Source organism: Gymnoscopelus braueri, assembly GCF_963280865.1.
Source record: "Gymnoscopelus braueri genome assembly, chromosome: 18".
Taxonomy (NCBI): Eukaryota; Metazoa; Chordata; class Actinopteri; order Myctophiformes; family Myctophidae; genus Gymnoscopelus; species Gymnoscopelus braueri.
Window position 1 is genome coordinate 9,687,917 of NC_137618.1, and position 15,810 is coordinate 9,703,726.

Below are 15,810 nucleotides of genomic sequence, written 5' to 3' on the forward strand. Positions count from 1 at the left end.
GTGTTGAATGCTGAGCTGTAGTCCACGAACAGCATACGTACATATTTGTCCTTCAGCAGCTTGTTGTCCATGTGCGAGAGGACGGTGTGGAGAGCCATGGCAATAGCGTCGTCGGTGGATCTGTTTTTGCGGTATGCATACTGCCACGGATCCAGCGAGGCAGGTAGCGTGGAGCTGATGTATTCCCTCACCAGTTTCTCGAAACACTTGCTGACGATCGGGGTGAGAGCAACAGGTCTCCAGTCGTTCAGGCATGTCACTTTGGCCTTTTTGGGAATGGGCACAATGGTTGACATTTTGAACCCTGCAGGGACCACAGCCAGGGAGAGGGAGAGGTTAAAGATGTCAGCGAAGACACCCGCCAGCTGGTCTGCACATGTCTTAAGGACCCGGCCTGGAATCCCATCAGGTCCGGCTGCCTTGTGGATGTTGACCCGTGTGAAGGCTGTACGCACTTCTCTCTCCGAGATGGTTAGAGGGTTGTCCTCTGCTGGTGCTGCTGATGGCCCCGCTTGGCTGCCGCGGTTGGAGCTGATCTCAAACCGGCCGTAGAAAGTGTTCAGTTCGTTGGGGAGGCAGGCAGGCGGGTTCACCTCGCTTCTGGTTCTTGTTTTGCAGTCTGTCAAGGTGTGTACCGCCTGCCATGTGCTCCTGATGTCGCCATTGCTGAGTTTGTCTTGCATCTTTTTTGTGTAGGCCTTTTTCGCCTTCCTGATGGCGCTGTTTAGGGCCGCGCGCGTCGTGTTGCGCGTTTCCACGTCGCCAGATTTGAAACCAGCATCCCGTTCATGCAGATGTGCACGTACTCCGCTGTCCATCCATGGTTTCTGATTGGGATAGATCCGAACTGTCTTTTTTGGGACTATGTCAGCTATGCACTTACTGATAAAGCCAGTGACTGAGTCTGAGAGTTCGTTGATGTTATTCCCAGCGGCGTTCTTAAACATCCCCCAGTCAGTCTGGTAGAAGCAGGATTGTAGCATAGCGTCTGTGTCCTCAGACCAGATTCGGATTTCCTTCTCAACGACCGGCTCCCTTTTTAGCCTCTGTTTGTAGGCAGGTAGCAGCTGGATGGCGTCGTGGTCAGAGCTTCCTAGCGGTGGGCGTCGGAGGGCTTTGTATCCATCCTTGAAGGGCGTGTAGCAGTGGTCAAGAATATTGTCACCACGGGTACTGCAGGCGACATGCTGGTGGAATTTGGGAAAGACCTTTTTTAAGTCTGTCCGGTTGAAGTCGCCTAGGCAGATGACTGCGCAGTCCGGGTGGCGATTTTCTTGTGCACTGATCGCCTGGTGTAATTCCCTCATAGCTGTGTCCTTATTAGCTCCAGGATGAATGTAAACAACGGCTACAATCACAATGCTGAAGTCGCGTGGTAGGTAGAAAGGACGGCAGGCTATGATTAAAAGTTCAAGGTCTGGTGAGCAGTGACTATCTAGGATTTTAACATCTTTGCACCAGTTGTTGTTGATCAAGGCACAAACTCCCCCCCCCACGTTGCTTACCGCTCAGTACAGGGTCTCTGTCCTTCCTATACGCGGTGAAGCCAGGAGGAGTGATAGAAGAATCAGATGCTAACTCCGTTAGCCACGTCTCTGTTAGCACCACAATGGACGTGTTCCTTGTCTCACTGTTATACTTTACGCGCGCTAGTAAGTCGTCCATAGTGGTCACAGTTCTTGATTCACACAGAGATCTAACGTTCGCTAGCAGGATTGAAGGCAGTGCAGGTTTATATCCACGTTTTGTTGTTCTTACGAGGAGACCTGCTCTTGTCCCTCGTCGCCAAGGTCTTCTCCGTCGCCTCGGGTAACTTTTTGTTCCAGCCGGAACAAAGGGAACCCCTCCCCCCTCCCAGCCGAGTGGAAGGTTTTCGGCAAAAAAGTCCGGAATTCTGTGTGTAATCGCTGTGCTGATGTCCATAAGTGCTTGTCTGTCATAACTCCTTAGACACGCGACGGTGTAGGGAAAAAGGAGAAGGCTAAAAAATACTAAAAAGATGGAAAAACGTTGCGATGTTACGGAGCGCGTACGGATGCGGCCGTCCTTCATGGCGCTCCCACCTTTCCTTTCTCATCAGGCTTACACACCTGCAGCTCATTCCTGATTGCAGCTGTAGCCCCACCTACCGTAACACAGCTTTAAAAGCTGGCCTAATACAATGGTGTAACACACACAGACCCAGTCAGTACAGCACATGGTTGTTTAGGTTTAGACAGCCTTTTTTGCTTGTTCTTTTTTCGTTTCTTTATGCTTGTTTTAATTGACTTAGTTATTTTCGTTCGGCCTGGAGATGACTGGTAGTCCTGTTAAATTCGTTAGACTTTAGTTTAGAGGTTTTATGTTTTTATTTGTTAGGGAGGGGGGCTAGTAGGGGTTGTCCTAGCTAAGCTCCCACTCCTTTATTTTAAGTTTGACCGTGGCATCTTCAGGTCATTTTGAGGCCCTGACTTATTTTCCTTCCTAAACTATTTCCTTTTTGTGGTGTCCTGCAGCATTGCAGTATTTCATTTAGACACTTCAGCTCAGAAATAACCAGACCATTAATTATCCATTTACCATTTATTAACCATTTACCATATATGCAATGATATTGCATTCAAGTTTGGCGGTGTGACTCTTCTCTTGTGATATTAAAGATTCCCTGTGCAAACATGACACAGATCTACCCCAGAGCATAGCATAAATACAGTTTTACATAAACATTGAACCTTCAATGCCTAATTAAACTACCACATATCATAGTACAATCCATAGAACCACAGTACAATACACAGAATCATAGTATAATCCATAGAACCACAGTACAATACACAGAATCAACCTATAACAATATGAACTAAATGCCATAGGGAGGAGGCCGGGGAGGTGGAGGGAATTTGAAAACCTACAGCTGTACAACCTGCAATGACAGCTAAGCATGTAGAATGAACAGAGAGCAGAAGCTGCTTAAATGACCCACCAGAGTTGCACTGTGGGTATGAGGGCGTGAGTGAGTTGGCTTGTAGCGAATGAGAATGACAAGAGGTTGAACGTACTGCCTTAAAGGAGTACAACTGTATAAGCTTGTCCGGGGAGAGTGAATGAAGTATATAAACATTCTGCCTTCCGTGTCTACATGAACTATCGTTACACTGAATTTCTGTGAACTCTAATTCAAAAGACTAGTGAGAGGAGCCATGGGAGTGACTTCAGAGGGCAGTGTCTGATTATTAGCAGGTGTTTCCATTGCCTAATTGTGCTCTCTTATATTAGCATGCCAAAAAAAAGACTGAACAGGCTCAATGGTGCAAACTGCAAATGTATAAAATACTTTGATTTAAACACATGCTGTAGCAAGAAGCAGATCCAAGGCTGGGCACATGTAGCCTACGGTATACTGTAGACCGGACTGAGACTTTTATACAGTTAAGTGGCCTGTCGCATGGATTTTTCTCCTCAGTGGGTTGCTTAGAATTAAATTAAGATGATTTGCAACTTCCCAAATTTTTGCCGCAGGCTATGGGGTCTGTAATGCCAGTTGCAGTTCCAACTAAGGATCCCATAAACTGCTAAGCTGGGTGTTGGATCAAAAGTTAGAAGCCAGTAGAAGAATAAATGAAATCTCCAGTGTCACCACTATAATACTCCCATTTGTGGAATGTATTGGTTTGGTAAAGTTTTGAGCCGGGAGGCTCGTCCTCAGTACTTGACCTCTTAACCTCACGTACATAGCCTACCTGCTGCATATTTATGATATGTGTATATATGTAGATATCTTTGAGTTTATTTTCTTTGACACCTTTCTTTCTCCTTGCCCTCTGCCCCCCCCCCCCCAAAAAAAAATAGCAGGTCGAAAAGCTCAAAACGAGCTTGCAGATCTGCTCCTTTTTATGTTTTTGTGTGACGCTGTAGTATGATCAAGTAGGGCGTTAATTTACGGAAAAAAAACACACCAAATGTTGCAATGTGGATATTTCTGCCTTACTTACAGTAACGATATCAAATTCGGGGGGTTTCCTTGAAATGAAGAAGGTTCAGAAACGGTGCTGTAGGAAATACACCTAGACAGCTTGACCGTCTCTCAGGTGACAGAGAGAGAGAGAGAGAAAAAGAGAGGCAGGGAGGGAGGGAGGGAGGGAGGGGGGAGACCGATGGGGTGGGGGTGGGAGGTGTCATTTGTCACCAGTAGCAGGTATAACCCCCACTAGAGGTAGGCTACCTAAACTAGGACAAACGGCTCAGTGCAGTCCTTCCACTGTCACTGTCACATGCTCTGGGGACAAACCTAAAGCACACAACAGGACTATACATCACACTAACGCCAAGGACAGGAAAGTATCAATGAAGTGCAGCAGAGGGATGTCTCAATAGAATTATCTCTGAATACATGAGAACAGTAAGTACACTTTTACATTTCCTTGCTTTTGGGCATCTCCATATTTCAACTTGTGTTGTTTTTTCATAAATGAATGCCTTATTTTGACATACAGTAGGCCTACTATACACACAAAAGTAGGAAAAATAGCCAATCTACATTGGCTATTTTTCCTTTTTTTGTAAACATGTTTTAGTGAAAGTGGTTAAGTCTGTCAGTAGGTTTCATAAAACCAATGAAAGGTATTGACAGGAACTTGTGACTAAATAATAACTACATTGGATCCATTAGAACACAGGTCTTTTTTTCCATTTCCTGAAAGGTAACGGTTTCTACCCGACAACCACGATTTGACTATGTTGTACACAGTGGTGGACAACAATAAATACATTTACTCAAGTAATGTACTTAAACAATTTTGAGGTACTTTTACTTTGCTTGAGTATGTACCTTTTTCAATCCTTATTACTTCTACTCCACTACAGTATGTCTCAGAGGTAAGCATTGTACTCTTTTACTCCACTGCAATTATTTGTACATTTGCACATCCATTACAAGTTACTTTGCAGATTTAGATTATTATTGCATAACATGTATTAACCACTTAAGCCTTGTTTTATACTACAGGTATAAAGTACTTCTATTTCATACTTCAGGTATAAAATAAAATTGCCGATCTAGAAGTTTCATTTCCCCAAAGTTTTCCAAAGGTTTGGGCGTAATGTGACATTCTGCATAATGACTACTTTTACTTGTTATACTTTAAGTATATTTTGGATGCTAATCATTTTATACTTTTACTCAAGTAACATTTTGAAAACAGGCCCTTTACTTGTAACAGTGTATTTCTACATTGTGCTACCTTAAGTCAAAACATGTGAGTACATCTTCCACCACTGTTTGTATTCATCTGCTTCAAGACAGAATACGGAGCAGATCCTAGATCAGTGACATTACAATCAACCAACCAATAGCAAGGTCAGGTCAGGTCATTATTCAGTTGGTCAGGTAGTCAGTGAACCTTCCATTATTGAGCAGCTGTCTTGATTGATTGTATTTGACAATTTCATCTTCAAAACATACAGCTCTGTTCTGAAAGCCTAATCATCATCAGCACCACACGTTAAAAACTAAACTAAACAGGCCAATAGTTACATTACTTTACAGCACCTTACATTTATGTCATATTACGGTACATAAATATGTAAATATTTCCCCCTAAGATACAGGATGTCTCAAGGAAAACTTGAGAGAATATCCGTTCCATTAAGACAGATTGAATATAACTTTATACTTGACATTTAACCACTTGAACCCCAGCGTCCCTATTCCGGGGGGGGAACATTCATCAGTGAGCTTCTTTTGTGGCACCCCTGGACTTGCGTCACAGCACCTATAGGGTGCCACGGCACCCACTTGGAGAAACCCTGGATTAGCCACTGTTAGACTGTTGTTACTGGTCTATTATTAGACAGGCAGTGTTGTCCTTACTGGCCTTCTCCCAACAGATTAGATGTCAGCTCTGTCCTTACTGGTCCATGACCAGTAAGATTAGACATTAGAGTGTTGTTCTTAATGGTCCAAACCTTTTAATCCCTATTTAGATAGCATGTTATTTAGACAGACGCCAGGTCCATTTGTTGAGTACAGAAAAAAAAATATATATATACTGTTTAGACTGATGTTAGGTTCTTGGTTTACCTGTGATCCTATAGATTACTGAGGCACAACACTGTCTCTATGCATGATGTATGTGTTTACCTTGCTTACTGTAAATCTCTCTGGATTAAGAGCATCTGCTAAATGCGTAAATTGTAAATTGTATCTGGTGAGATGAGATGTTTGAAATCCTATGTTTTGTGACGCAGGATCAGACAATCCAGGCACATTTTTGTCCTGGAATTTCAGGATATATAGGATCACCCTGATCCAGATTCAGACTTTACAAGATGACCAGATCCTGAATATCAGCGCTTTAAACCTACCGATCTCCACCTACAGTATAGAGCAGCGGTTCTTAAACTTTTTCATGCCTAGGACCCCCAAATTGACACTTATTAGCCCGCCTGCGGGCCCCCATTTGAAAAGATAAGCCAGGGACCCCCATAAGAGAAGATTTTTACAGCTCTAGCAGTGATTTTCAACCATTTTAATTTCAAGAACCACCCGTTTGACATGCATTAGGCTACAGACCCCCATTTAATGGCACTTCTATCTCTGGGACCCCAATTTATATCATAAAATCTATGTTAATTTAACTCTGAGAGTGTACAAATGGGGTTCCATTTGTACACTCTCTGAGTTACAGACCCATAAGGGTCAATTTGGTTCCTAACTATATCATTTAGCTGGGGACCCCCTGGAACTCCTGGATATTCCCTCAAGGACCCAGGGGTCCTTGAGGGAATATGACGAACAACATAAGAGAGACAGACAGTATAGCAATTTAGACCTTAACCATTTAACCACTTTCAGGATGGAACTGCTTGCTATGGAAGTTTTTTTTTCTAGTGCCCAGAATGGGGAGGTTTAGGTTTCATGTGGTTATGGATGATTCATATTTCCCAAGTACACAGCACTTGCTTAAAATCAAAATGGAATAATAATAGTAATCATCATCTGTTTTTACATCTGGAGACTCCCATCCAGGACAGCTAGGCTTCAGACATGCTAAAACAATAAATAGAATCTAAAAGGCTCAGCCTTAATTTGCATGCCATTTGAGTGGTCGTGCAATGTGAGATACCGTAATTGTCCACAGTTACTTTTGAAGGTTGATCACAGAAGATGCACACGTCCCTATTTTGTTAATAGTTTGATTAGCTAAACTTATATTTCCTATTGACATAATTGTGGTGATCAGCCAAATGAACGCACAGTAATAACATTGACACCAGTATCACGTGAACCACTTAAACCCCAGCGTCCGTATTGTGGGGAAAGCTTTCGTAGAAAATAGCTGATCGACAATTTCCCCACAATAACAGAAAACCGAAAATTCACTAGAATCGAGCCCAGAGGGAAACCATATAGGGTTTAAGCAGTGGTGGAAAAAGTACTCAATTATTTTACTTAAGTAAAAGTGTCAATACTGCAATATAGAAATACTCTGTTACAAGTAAAAGTCCGGAATTCGAAATGTACTTGAGACAAAGGTATTGGTATCAAAATGTACTTAAAGTACCAAAAGTAGAAAGTACTCATTATGCAGAATGTCCCATTTCACAACTTTTCACATGCATAAAATGTATAACAAATCTTTTGAAAATAGCGGATCTACAAGCTCACAATGCGTCACAACGCGACGCATTGTGAGCTTGTAGATCCGCTATTTTCAAATGGCCAAAATGTATAGGGCTGAAGGGTTAATGTATGTTTTGTAATAATAATAAAATATACAAAGTAACTAGTAACTCAAGTTTTCAAATAATTATAGTGGAGTAAAAGTACGATATTTGCCTCTGAGATGTAGTGGAGTAGAAGTAAAAGTACTGAAAATTGTAAATACTCCAGTTAAGTAAAAAATACCTCAACATTGTACTTAAGTACAGTACTTGAGTACATGTACTTAGTTACTTTACACCACTGGGTTTAAGTGGTGAACTCACCACCGGTACACACCCACAGTCTGTTGGCTCTGGTTTGCCAATGTCCCAGAAGACTTGAATGAATGACTGTTTGTTGAGATTATTCTATGATCATTATTTCATTGAATACACTGTTCTCAGAGGTATAGGCAAGTGTAAATGTGACAACAAATAAATGAATATTCTAGTCAAGTCAACCAATGTGCTATTTCAATTGACAAACTTTAACATATTGTTTATATTGAGTTTAAACTAACGATATAGTGTGTTGTACTCTGGTATTCCACTATAAATCCAGTGGGATCAAGATAATAAAGGTAATTAAAGCTTGGATTTGATTTCCTGACCTGATCGGACATCGGAGTCATCCCAATGTTGTTGTTCCTTTGAACAACCCAGAATCCAAATCTGATTCACTCAGATAGGGATTAAAAGTTTGCTGTAATTACTGGTCTATCACTGGCATAATCATTTATTTTTGTCCCATTTGCAGAACAGTCTACAGAACAGTTTATTCAACTACATGATTATATTATATTATATTATATTATATTATATTATATTATATTATATTATATTATATTATATTATATTATTATTAGATTACATTACATTACATTACATTACATTATACTATATTATATATTATGTTATATCAGATGCAGCACCTAACTGAGGAGATCCAGAGTTTCTCTCGGAGTCGCCTGAGGAAGCAATGCACCATAGTGACACTACTGAGTGGCCGGCGAATCATAGAGACCTGGAAGGGTGCTAGGTTGACGGTGGTAGAAGACCCCGCCTCCAAAGAGAGACCCCTGGGTCCGGGGTACATCCCTGACACCTCCTGTGACCTACAAGTTGGACTTGTAAAGCCTTATTTATTACTAGGTAAGTGACCCAACTAACTCTTATTCATTACTAGGTAAGTGACCCAACTAACTCTTCTTAACCACACAGTCGTTCGCAACCTTTGTTTTTTTTACTTGGAGCCCCGCCTTCTTACGTCGGAGAAAAGCTGAGACCCAAGCACACAAATTGTGAGCTTGTAATTGTAGATCAGCCATTTTTGTTATTTATACAGCATCAGTGCATGGCAACACTGACAACAGGAGGAAGTGCAATGCATAAAAACGCAGAAAAAGTGATCAAAAATGTCAACCAAACAACACGCTATTTGTGGAGGATTGATCGTCTAGTCAGTAAGAATACTCTGAAGATTCTTGCAGGGGCCCTCATTCAAGGTCATTATGATTATGCATGCACTTCATGGTATCACAACACCTCCAAGGCCTTAAAAACAAGGCTCCAAACATCCCAAAACAAACTTGTAAGGCTACTTCTTGGCCTCAATCACAAAACCCATCTAACCCCTGCTCATTTTGCTAGGATTGGATGGCTTAGGGTTGAGGACAGAGTACAGCAACTTGCTATGGGCCTGGTCTTCAAGATACACCACAACATTGGGATCCCCCTGTATTTGTCAAAATACTTCCAAAATGTTAATGAAGTCCATGATCATAACACCAGAGGCAGCTCCACAAATCATGTTCAACCCAGATTTGGCTCAACTAAGGGAATGAACTCGTTCTCATGCTATTCATCAAAAATGTGGAATGCCCTACCAAAAGGAGTAAAGGAGTGTAAAACCCTACTCACTTTCAAAACTGCCCTAAAGATACACCTTCAGGAGGCTGCAATTCGAAAATGGCCCCTGTCTAAGTCTTAACCTACCCCCCCTACCCCCCCCCCCCTCCTTCATTTTCCTCTTTTGTATATATATATATATATATTTTTCTCTCTTCATACCAGTAACCTGAAAGCTGATTGTATGACATTCTGTATAGTAGCGTGTATATCTGTCTGCCTCTTATATGTCATCATGATTTGTGTGCATGGGGTTCTCATCTTAAACAAGCTTAGTGCTTAATGAGAGTTCCAGTTTAGTAGACCTTGTATTGTGAATTTGTACTTCCATGTACTGTTATGTACTGTCATGTACTATTCTCATGTCTTACTAAATAAACTACATCAATCAATCAATCAATCAATCAATCAATCAATCAATAAGGTGACATGTTACATACAGTACATCTCTCACATAGAGCTGCACATGTGTGTAAACCTCTCAAGTAAAATAAGTGAACATTTGACCATATTTACCATATTGTTTATGTTGAAACGTCCTTTCAAATGTCCTTTGAAACTTTTAAACGTGGGGGGACAGGGAGATGGAGAGAGAGGGAGGCAGTGAGAGAGAGAGAGGAAGGAAGGAAAGGGGAGGGAGTGAGGGAGAGAGAGAGAGAGAGAGAGAGAGAGAGAGAGAGAGAGAGAGAGAGAGAGAGAGAGAGAGAGAGAGAGATCACCACCTCAGTGTCGTGTACCAGCGGAGCGGGGCATAAGGGTAGGGTGGTGATAGAGTGGGTGTGTGATGTCCCCCTTCTATTGAAATTGAGCAATTTGTGAAATGGCTTTATTGTTTAGTTGTGAGAGGCTGGGTGGGGACAGGTCCATTTTCCTGGCAGGCAGCAGTGTGTTGGTTATGCATGTGAGTTTGTTTGGCCCGGTTAGTAACAGATAACATGTTATCGGTGCAGGTGGAACGGTACTATGGGACAGGATGAATAATGGTTCTGGTACAACAATAGTAAGAGATACTGTGGAGACAGTGGTGGAAGAAGTACTCTGATGTTCTACTTAAAGGACGACTTCACCACTTTTCAACATATCTTCATATAATAGGTCCTCACTAATGCTCATGATAAAATGGTAAAAAAAATATCTAATCAGTCTGTGTCTCAGAGGAAGGCTGTAGACAGTTCAGAAACCCGTCTACCAGTGACATCATCGATGGGGAATCCAAGCTAATAGAAACTGCAGGCTTTGTATTCCTGGAAAGTTGCAATGCAATAATAGATCCCATTGTTCTCGCCTTAATACAAATCTGAATAAAAAAAATTTAATCTTTTTGTAGACGGGTTTCTGGACTGTCCAGAGCCCTCCTATGAGACACAGACCAAGTAGATTTTTTTAAATCATTTTATCATGAGCATTAGTGAGGACCTATTATATGAAGATATGTTGAAAAGTGGTCCTTTAAGTACTGTAGCAATGGCACAATGTAGAAATACTCTGGTACAAGTAAAAGTCTTGTATTCAAAATTTGACTTCAGTAAAAGTACAAAGTACCCAAAATAAGAGTACTCATTATGCAGAATGTCCCAATTCACAAGTTTTTTTTATTAATGTTTTGTCAAATGTAATGTTTTGTCAAAAAAAGTAACTGATGTAGCAGTAGGTTGAAGTGGCTAATTGTCAGTATCGGCCGAGAACGAGGGCGTCTATCCCCTTTTCAATGTGCTTGACCTCTGGGAGATGGATTTCTGAGTTGGAGTGCAACACCTACTGTATCATCAGCTCCCAGTACTTACTGCACTCCCAGTTACCCAAGTTGTGCTACTCATATGCTGAGTTGCCGTAACTTGGCAGTGGTCAGGATCAAACCCAGAACATTGTGGTTCGACAGTAGGTTATTATTTTATTTCTATTAATGTATTTGTTTATTTTGGACGGGACAGCGCATATTAATGAATAATAGCCTACATACATGATGTAGTGTAAATACACAAGATTTAGCAAGAATGCTAATATCCATCCGTAGTTCCCATACATACAACGAGCAACATTACAAGGACAAAAGGTACAAAAGGAGGAGAAAAAAAAACACATTTGCAAAATGTTTTACCTACATTAATTAAATATATAGAATACAAGAAAGGACAACAATGAACAGTAGAGAAACCTAATTTTAGCCTATATAGAAAAGAAAATGTGTTCCATTTTTTTTGTTGGATCTTAAAAGATGTGAAGGTTGGACACTTTCTTATGTCAGTGGGTAGATTGTTCCAGATAGTGCTTCCCTGAACTGAAAAAGTATTTTGTGCAAACATTGTGCATCTGAAGTTAGTACAACATTTGCCTCTGAGATGTATACTATAACGTATTGAAAAATGGAATACTCAAGTCAAGTAAACAGATCAGCACGTGAGTAAATGTAATTAGGTACTTTCCACCACTGCTTGCAGATGTGACTCCTTTTTGGTCATGAAGGTGTCGTTGGAAGCAGAGTGTATTGTTCGGCGTCACAGCGAGGTATTTGAAACGGTCAACTCTTTGAGCTGTTTGGTTATTGATGAGAAGGGGCTGCTGAGTTGAGGTTGGACCATTTATCATTTCCCTTGACTTGCTGACAGGGAGGTGAAGATGGTTGACCCCTGACCGTCTGACAGAGGCCTGTCCTCTGAACGAACAAACTAACTAACTAACTGCCTATTTTGTGTACAATATTATGGTTTTCAAAAAGTTTCATAAGTAACTAACTAACGTGTGTGTGTGTGTGTGTGTGTGTGTGTGTGTGTGTGTGTGTGTGTGTGTGTGTGTGTGTGTGTGTGTGTGTGTGTGTGTGTGTGTAGGTTCCCAGGATTCTGCTCACGACTTTGCAACTCTTAATAAATACAAGGTAACACGTGCACACTCACACACACACACACACACACACACACACACATACATACACACGCACGCAAATACACGCACACAGATTTGTTACTGGCATCATATTTCAACTTTTAATGTTCAACGTTTTTTTCATAAATAGGCTCTGTGCGTGACTGTAGTTTCCTGTTCCGGGTCAGTTTCTCATAGCTTCATTTGATTGGCTCAGCAGCAGATTTGAACAGGAAACCCACTACACCTTCATTATGTGTTTCCTGGTCCAAATCTGCTGAGCTGGGGGTGCCACCTTCTATAGACGAATCCACAGACGCGCTGCCTGTATGCGGCCATAGCTGCGGTGTCAACGCTCCGCACCGCGACACAGCAGCAATGGCCACCTACAGGCAGCTACAGGCAGCGCGTCTGTGGATTCGTCTATACAACACGTTGCATCGCGACATGTTGTGAGCTTGAAGGTTGTCTATTTTCACTAGTTTTGATACATTTTGAAAGTGAAAGTGGTTAAGTGTGTCTGTACATGGGTTTCATTCATATTTAACCAATGAAAAGTATTAACAAGAGCTTGGGACTGAATAGTAACAGGTTTTTTTCCCAAAGGTTTTGTACGTGCAAGGTTTTCAACCGAGATTGAGATGTAAAACATACAAACATAATGACTCAAGCATGTCTGTCCCTCTTCCGTCCAGGTGTCACATATTCTGAACGTTGCATATGTAGTAGAGAACGCATTTCCAGACCTGTTTATCTACAGAAATCTCAGCATTTTGGATCAACCGGACATTGACATCACCTCCTACATTAAGGACTGCAACGCCTTCATAAAGCAGGCTTATAATGAGGTAAAACACCCACCCAATACAAAGCTATACAGTTGCCCAGTTATTATTAGGCCTTCATGTATACAGGTAAAATCCTATAGAGATCTGAGGTACAAGATCTCTTTTTCGAGGGAGTGCTGAACTACAGTCTACTGTTGGTCACTTGGAGCAGACCAGTACAACCACAGTCTGTTTCTGATGCTCAAAGGCATTTAGGGCATATTTTGGTAAATTTCCCTTCTTGTCCCCTCCCCTCCCCTCCCCTCCCCTCCCCTCCCCTCCCCTCTCCTCTCCTCTCCTCTCCTCTCCTCTCCTCTCCTCTCCTCTATCTATCTATCTATCTGTTTAATAAAACATGCAGAGTTTTGTTCATCTATAATTAATGTGTATGTGGAGATCAGATCTCACTGTCATACAACCTTTTAGCAAGGCAGGCTGCTCACCTTAACATGACACCATACACACACAGACACGCACTCACATGCACGCACACACACACAAGCGCGCGCACGCACACACATAAATACACATGTCATGTACGGTATATTATATACACCCTTGCAGGCTTTGGGGTCTATGATTACAGTGCTACAATGAGTGAGTAAGTGAGCGTGTGTGTGTGTGTGAGAGAGAGAGAGAGAGAGAGAGAGAGAGAGAGAGAGAGAGATAGAGAGAGAGAGAGAATGGTCTCAGCTTACAGTCTCTGGGTGGACGTTCTGTGGTCAACTCGTAATGACTAGGAATTACCGGAGGATGAGTTAGCTAGGTTGATTATTAATGCCTTCATGGCTATAATTAGCATTGCCTCGATGACTTAAGAGCACTCTGGATATGATTAGTAATGTCTTAATGAGTTCATTAGGTAATAGACTATTACCTCCAGAATAAAATAGTAATAATAATAATAGCTTGTAGCCGATTGTTTCTATATTGTGGTAATGCTACTTCTCCAGTACTTAAAGGACGATTCCACCCATCTTCGTATAGTTAGTCCTCACTAATATAATGCTCATTTATAATATGGTACCATTTTTGTTTACTCAGTCTCAGTGTCTCAGAGGAGGGCTGTGGACTTTTCGGAAACCCACCTACCAGTGACATCATCGATGGGAAATCCAAGCTAATAGAAACTGCAGGCTTTCTTTAACTGGAAAGTTTGCATGCTATAATGGAAGCCATTGTTCTCACGTTAATACAAATTGTAACCCCCCCCCCCCAAAAAAAACGGCCTAACAATGACTGGTAGGCATGTTTCTGAAGTGTCCTACAGTATGTGCCCTCCTGAGACACAGTCCAAGTAAAAAAAAAAACTGGTACCATTTTATCATGAGCATTAGTGAGGACCAATTACATGAAGATGGAAAATGGTTGAAGTCGTTCTTTAAGTAAAACCATATTTATCAAGCATGTCAGACTCTTTGACTATAGGACTAAAAGCCCTCCTCGCTTACAGTAGGACATGAGAGTTAGGCCAGAATTCGGAGTAATTAAAGGTAGTGTAAGTGATATTTTGTTTAGGTTCAAACTAAAAGTTATATTCTGATAGTAATCATTGCTACAGAGTGTCAGTTCAGTAACAGGGGTCTCCCTTTCTCTTCATCTCAAAGAGAAGAGGAGCGCACCAGTGCGTCTTTACCCTAGAAATGCATGGCAGACAGGTGCTATAGCAGCAAAACAAAAATAACACGTTCTGTGGATACGGCCATTTACAGTTCCTAACCTTTGATCCGCTTGTTGTACATCCGTCTCCTCTCTCCACCAGAAAGGCGTGGTGTTGGTCCACTGTAACACGGGCGTGTCTCGGGCGGCGGCTGTGGTGATTGGCTACCTGATGTCGTGCGACGGCCATGCGTTTGACGCCGCCTTCTCATTGGTCAAGAAGGCCCGCCCCGCCTCCTGCCCCAACCCTGGCTTCCTGGAGCAGCTTCGCGACTACAGACCGACCGCGACGCACAACGGCAACAAACACTAAAGGACGCGCGCGCACGCACACACGCACAAACGCACGCACACACGTTTGTATTACGATACCTGAGAGGACATTAACATTTTAGGACGAAGATTTTATGTTTCTTTTTTAAATTTTAACCGAGCTTAGAGCCGGAAAATAGCAGATCTGCAAGCTCACTTGTAGATCACCAATTTTTCGGTGCACGACTAACCCTGCCGCGCAATTTGTGTAATCATGTTTTACTCAAATTCCAACCCTTAAACCTAAAGTCTTCATATCTAATCCTAATCCTAACCCCAACCTGAACTTTTTTCTTATTGTAAACATATCTCTTAGCAATAGCATCTATGTTCAACCATAAAATAAAAATTCTACTTGTGGGGGTCCTCACAAGTATAGTAATACAAACACCCACGCACGCACGCACACACCCACGCACGCACGCACGCACGCACGCACGCGTGCACATGCAGTAAACACAAAAAACAACTACTTCTACCCATTACTGCTCTACAGTTACCACACCATCACTACAACTACAACTTGTCAAGTGGGAGGTTGTGAGAATGTTTTATTTATTTATTA

At 41.9% G+C, this 15,810-nt stretch overlaps 1 protein-coding gene across 1 annotated transcript; it reads left to right on the forward strand.

The window, feature by feature from the left end:
* Positions 1-4,245: 4,245 nt before the first annotated feature.
* Positions 4,246-15,246, forward strand: dusp19a (dual specificity phosphatase 19a; the record flags this gene model as incomplete). Its single annotated transcript, XM_080457271.1, has 5 exons — positions 4,246-4,378; positions 8,604-8,832; positions 12,414-12,460; positions 13,143-13,295; positions 15,037-15,246. Exons 1-5 carry the CDS (start codon positions 4,370-4,372, stop codon positions 15,244-15,246), a joined length of 648 nt encoding a protein of 215 aa, XP_080313397.1. The 5' UTR covers positions 4,246-4,369.
* Positions 15,247-15,810: the final 564 nt, after the last annotated feature.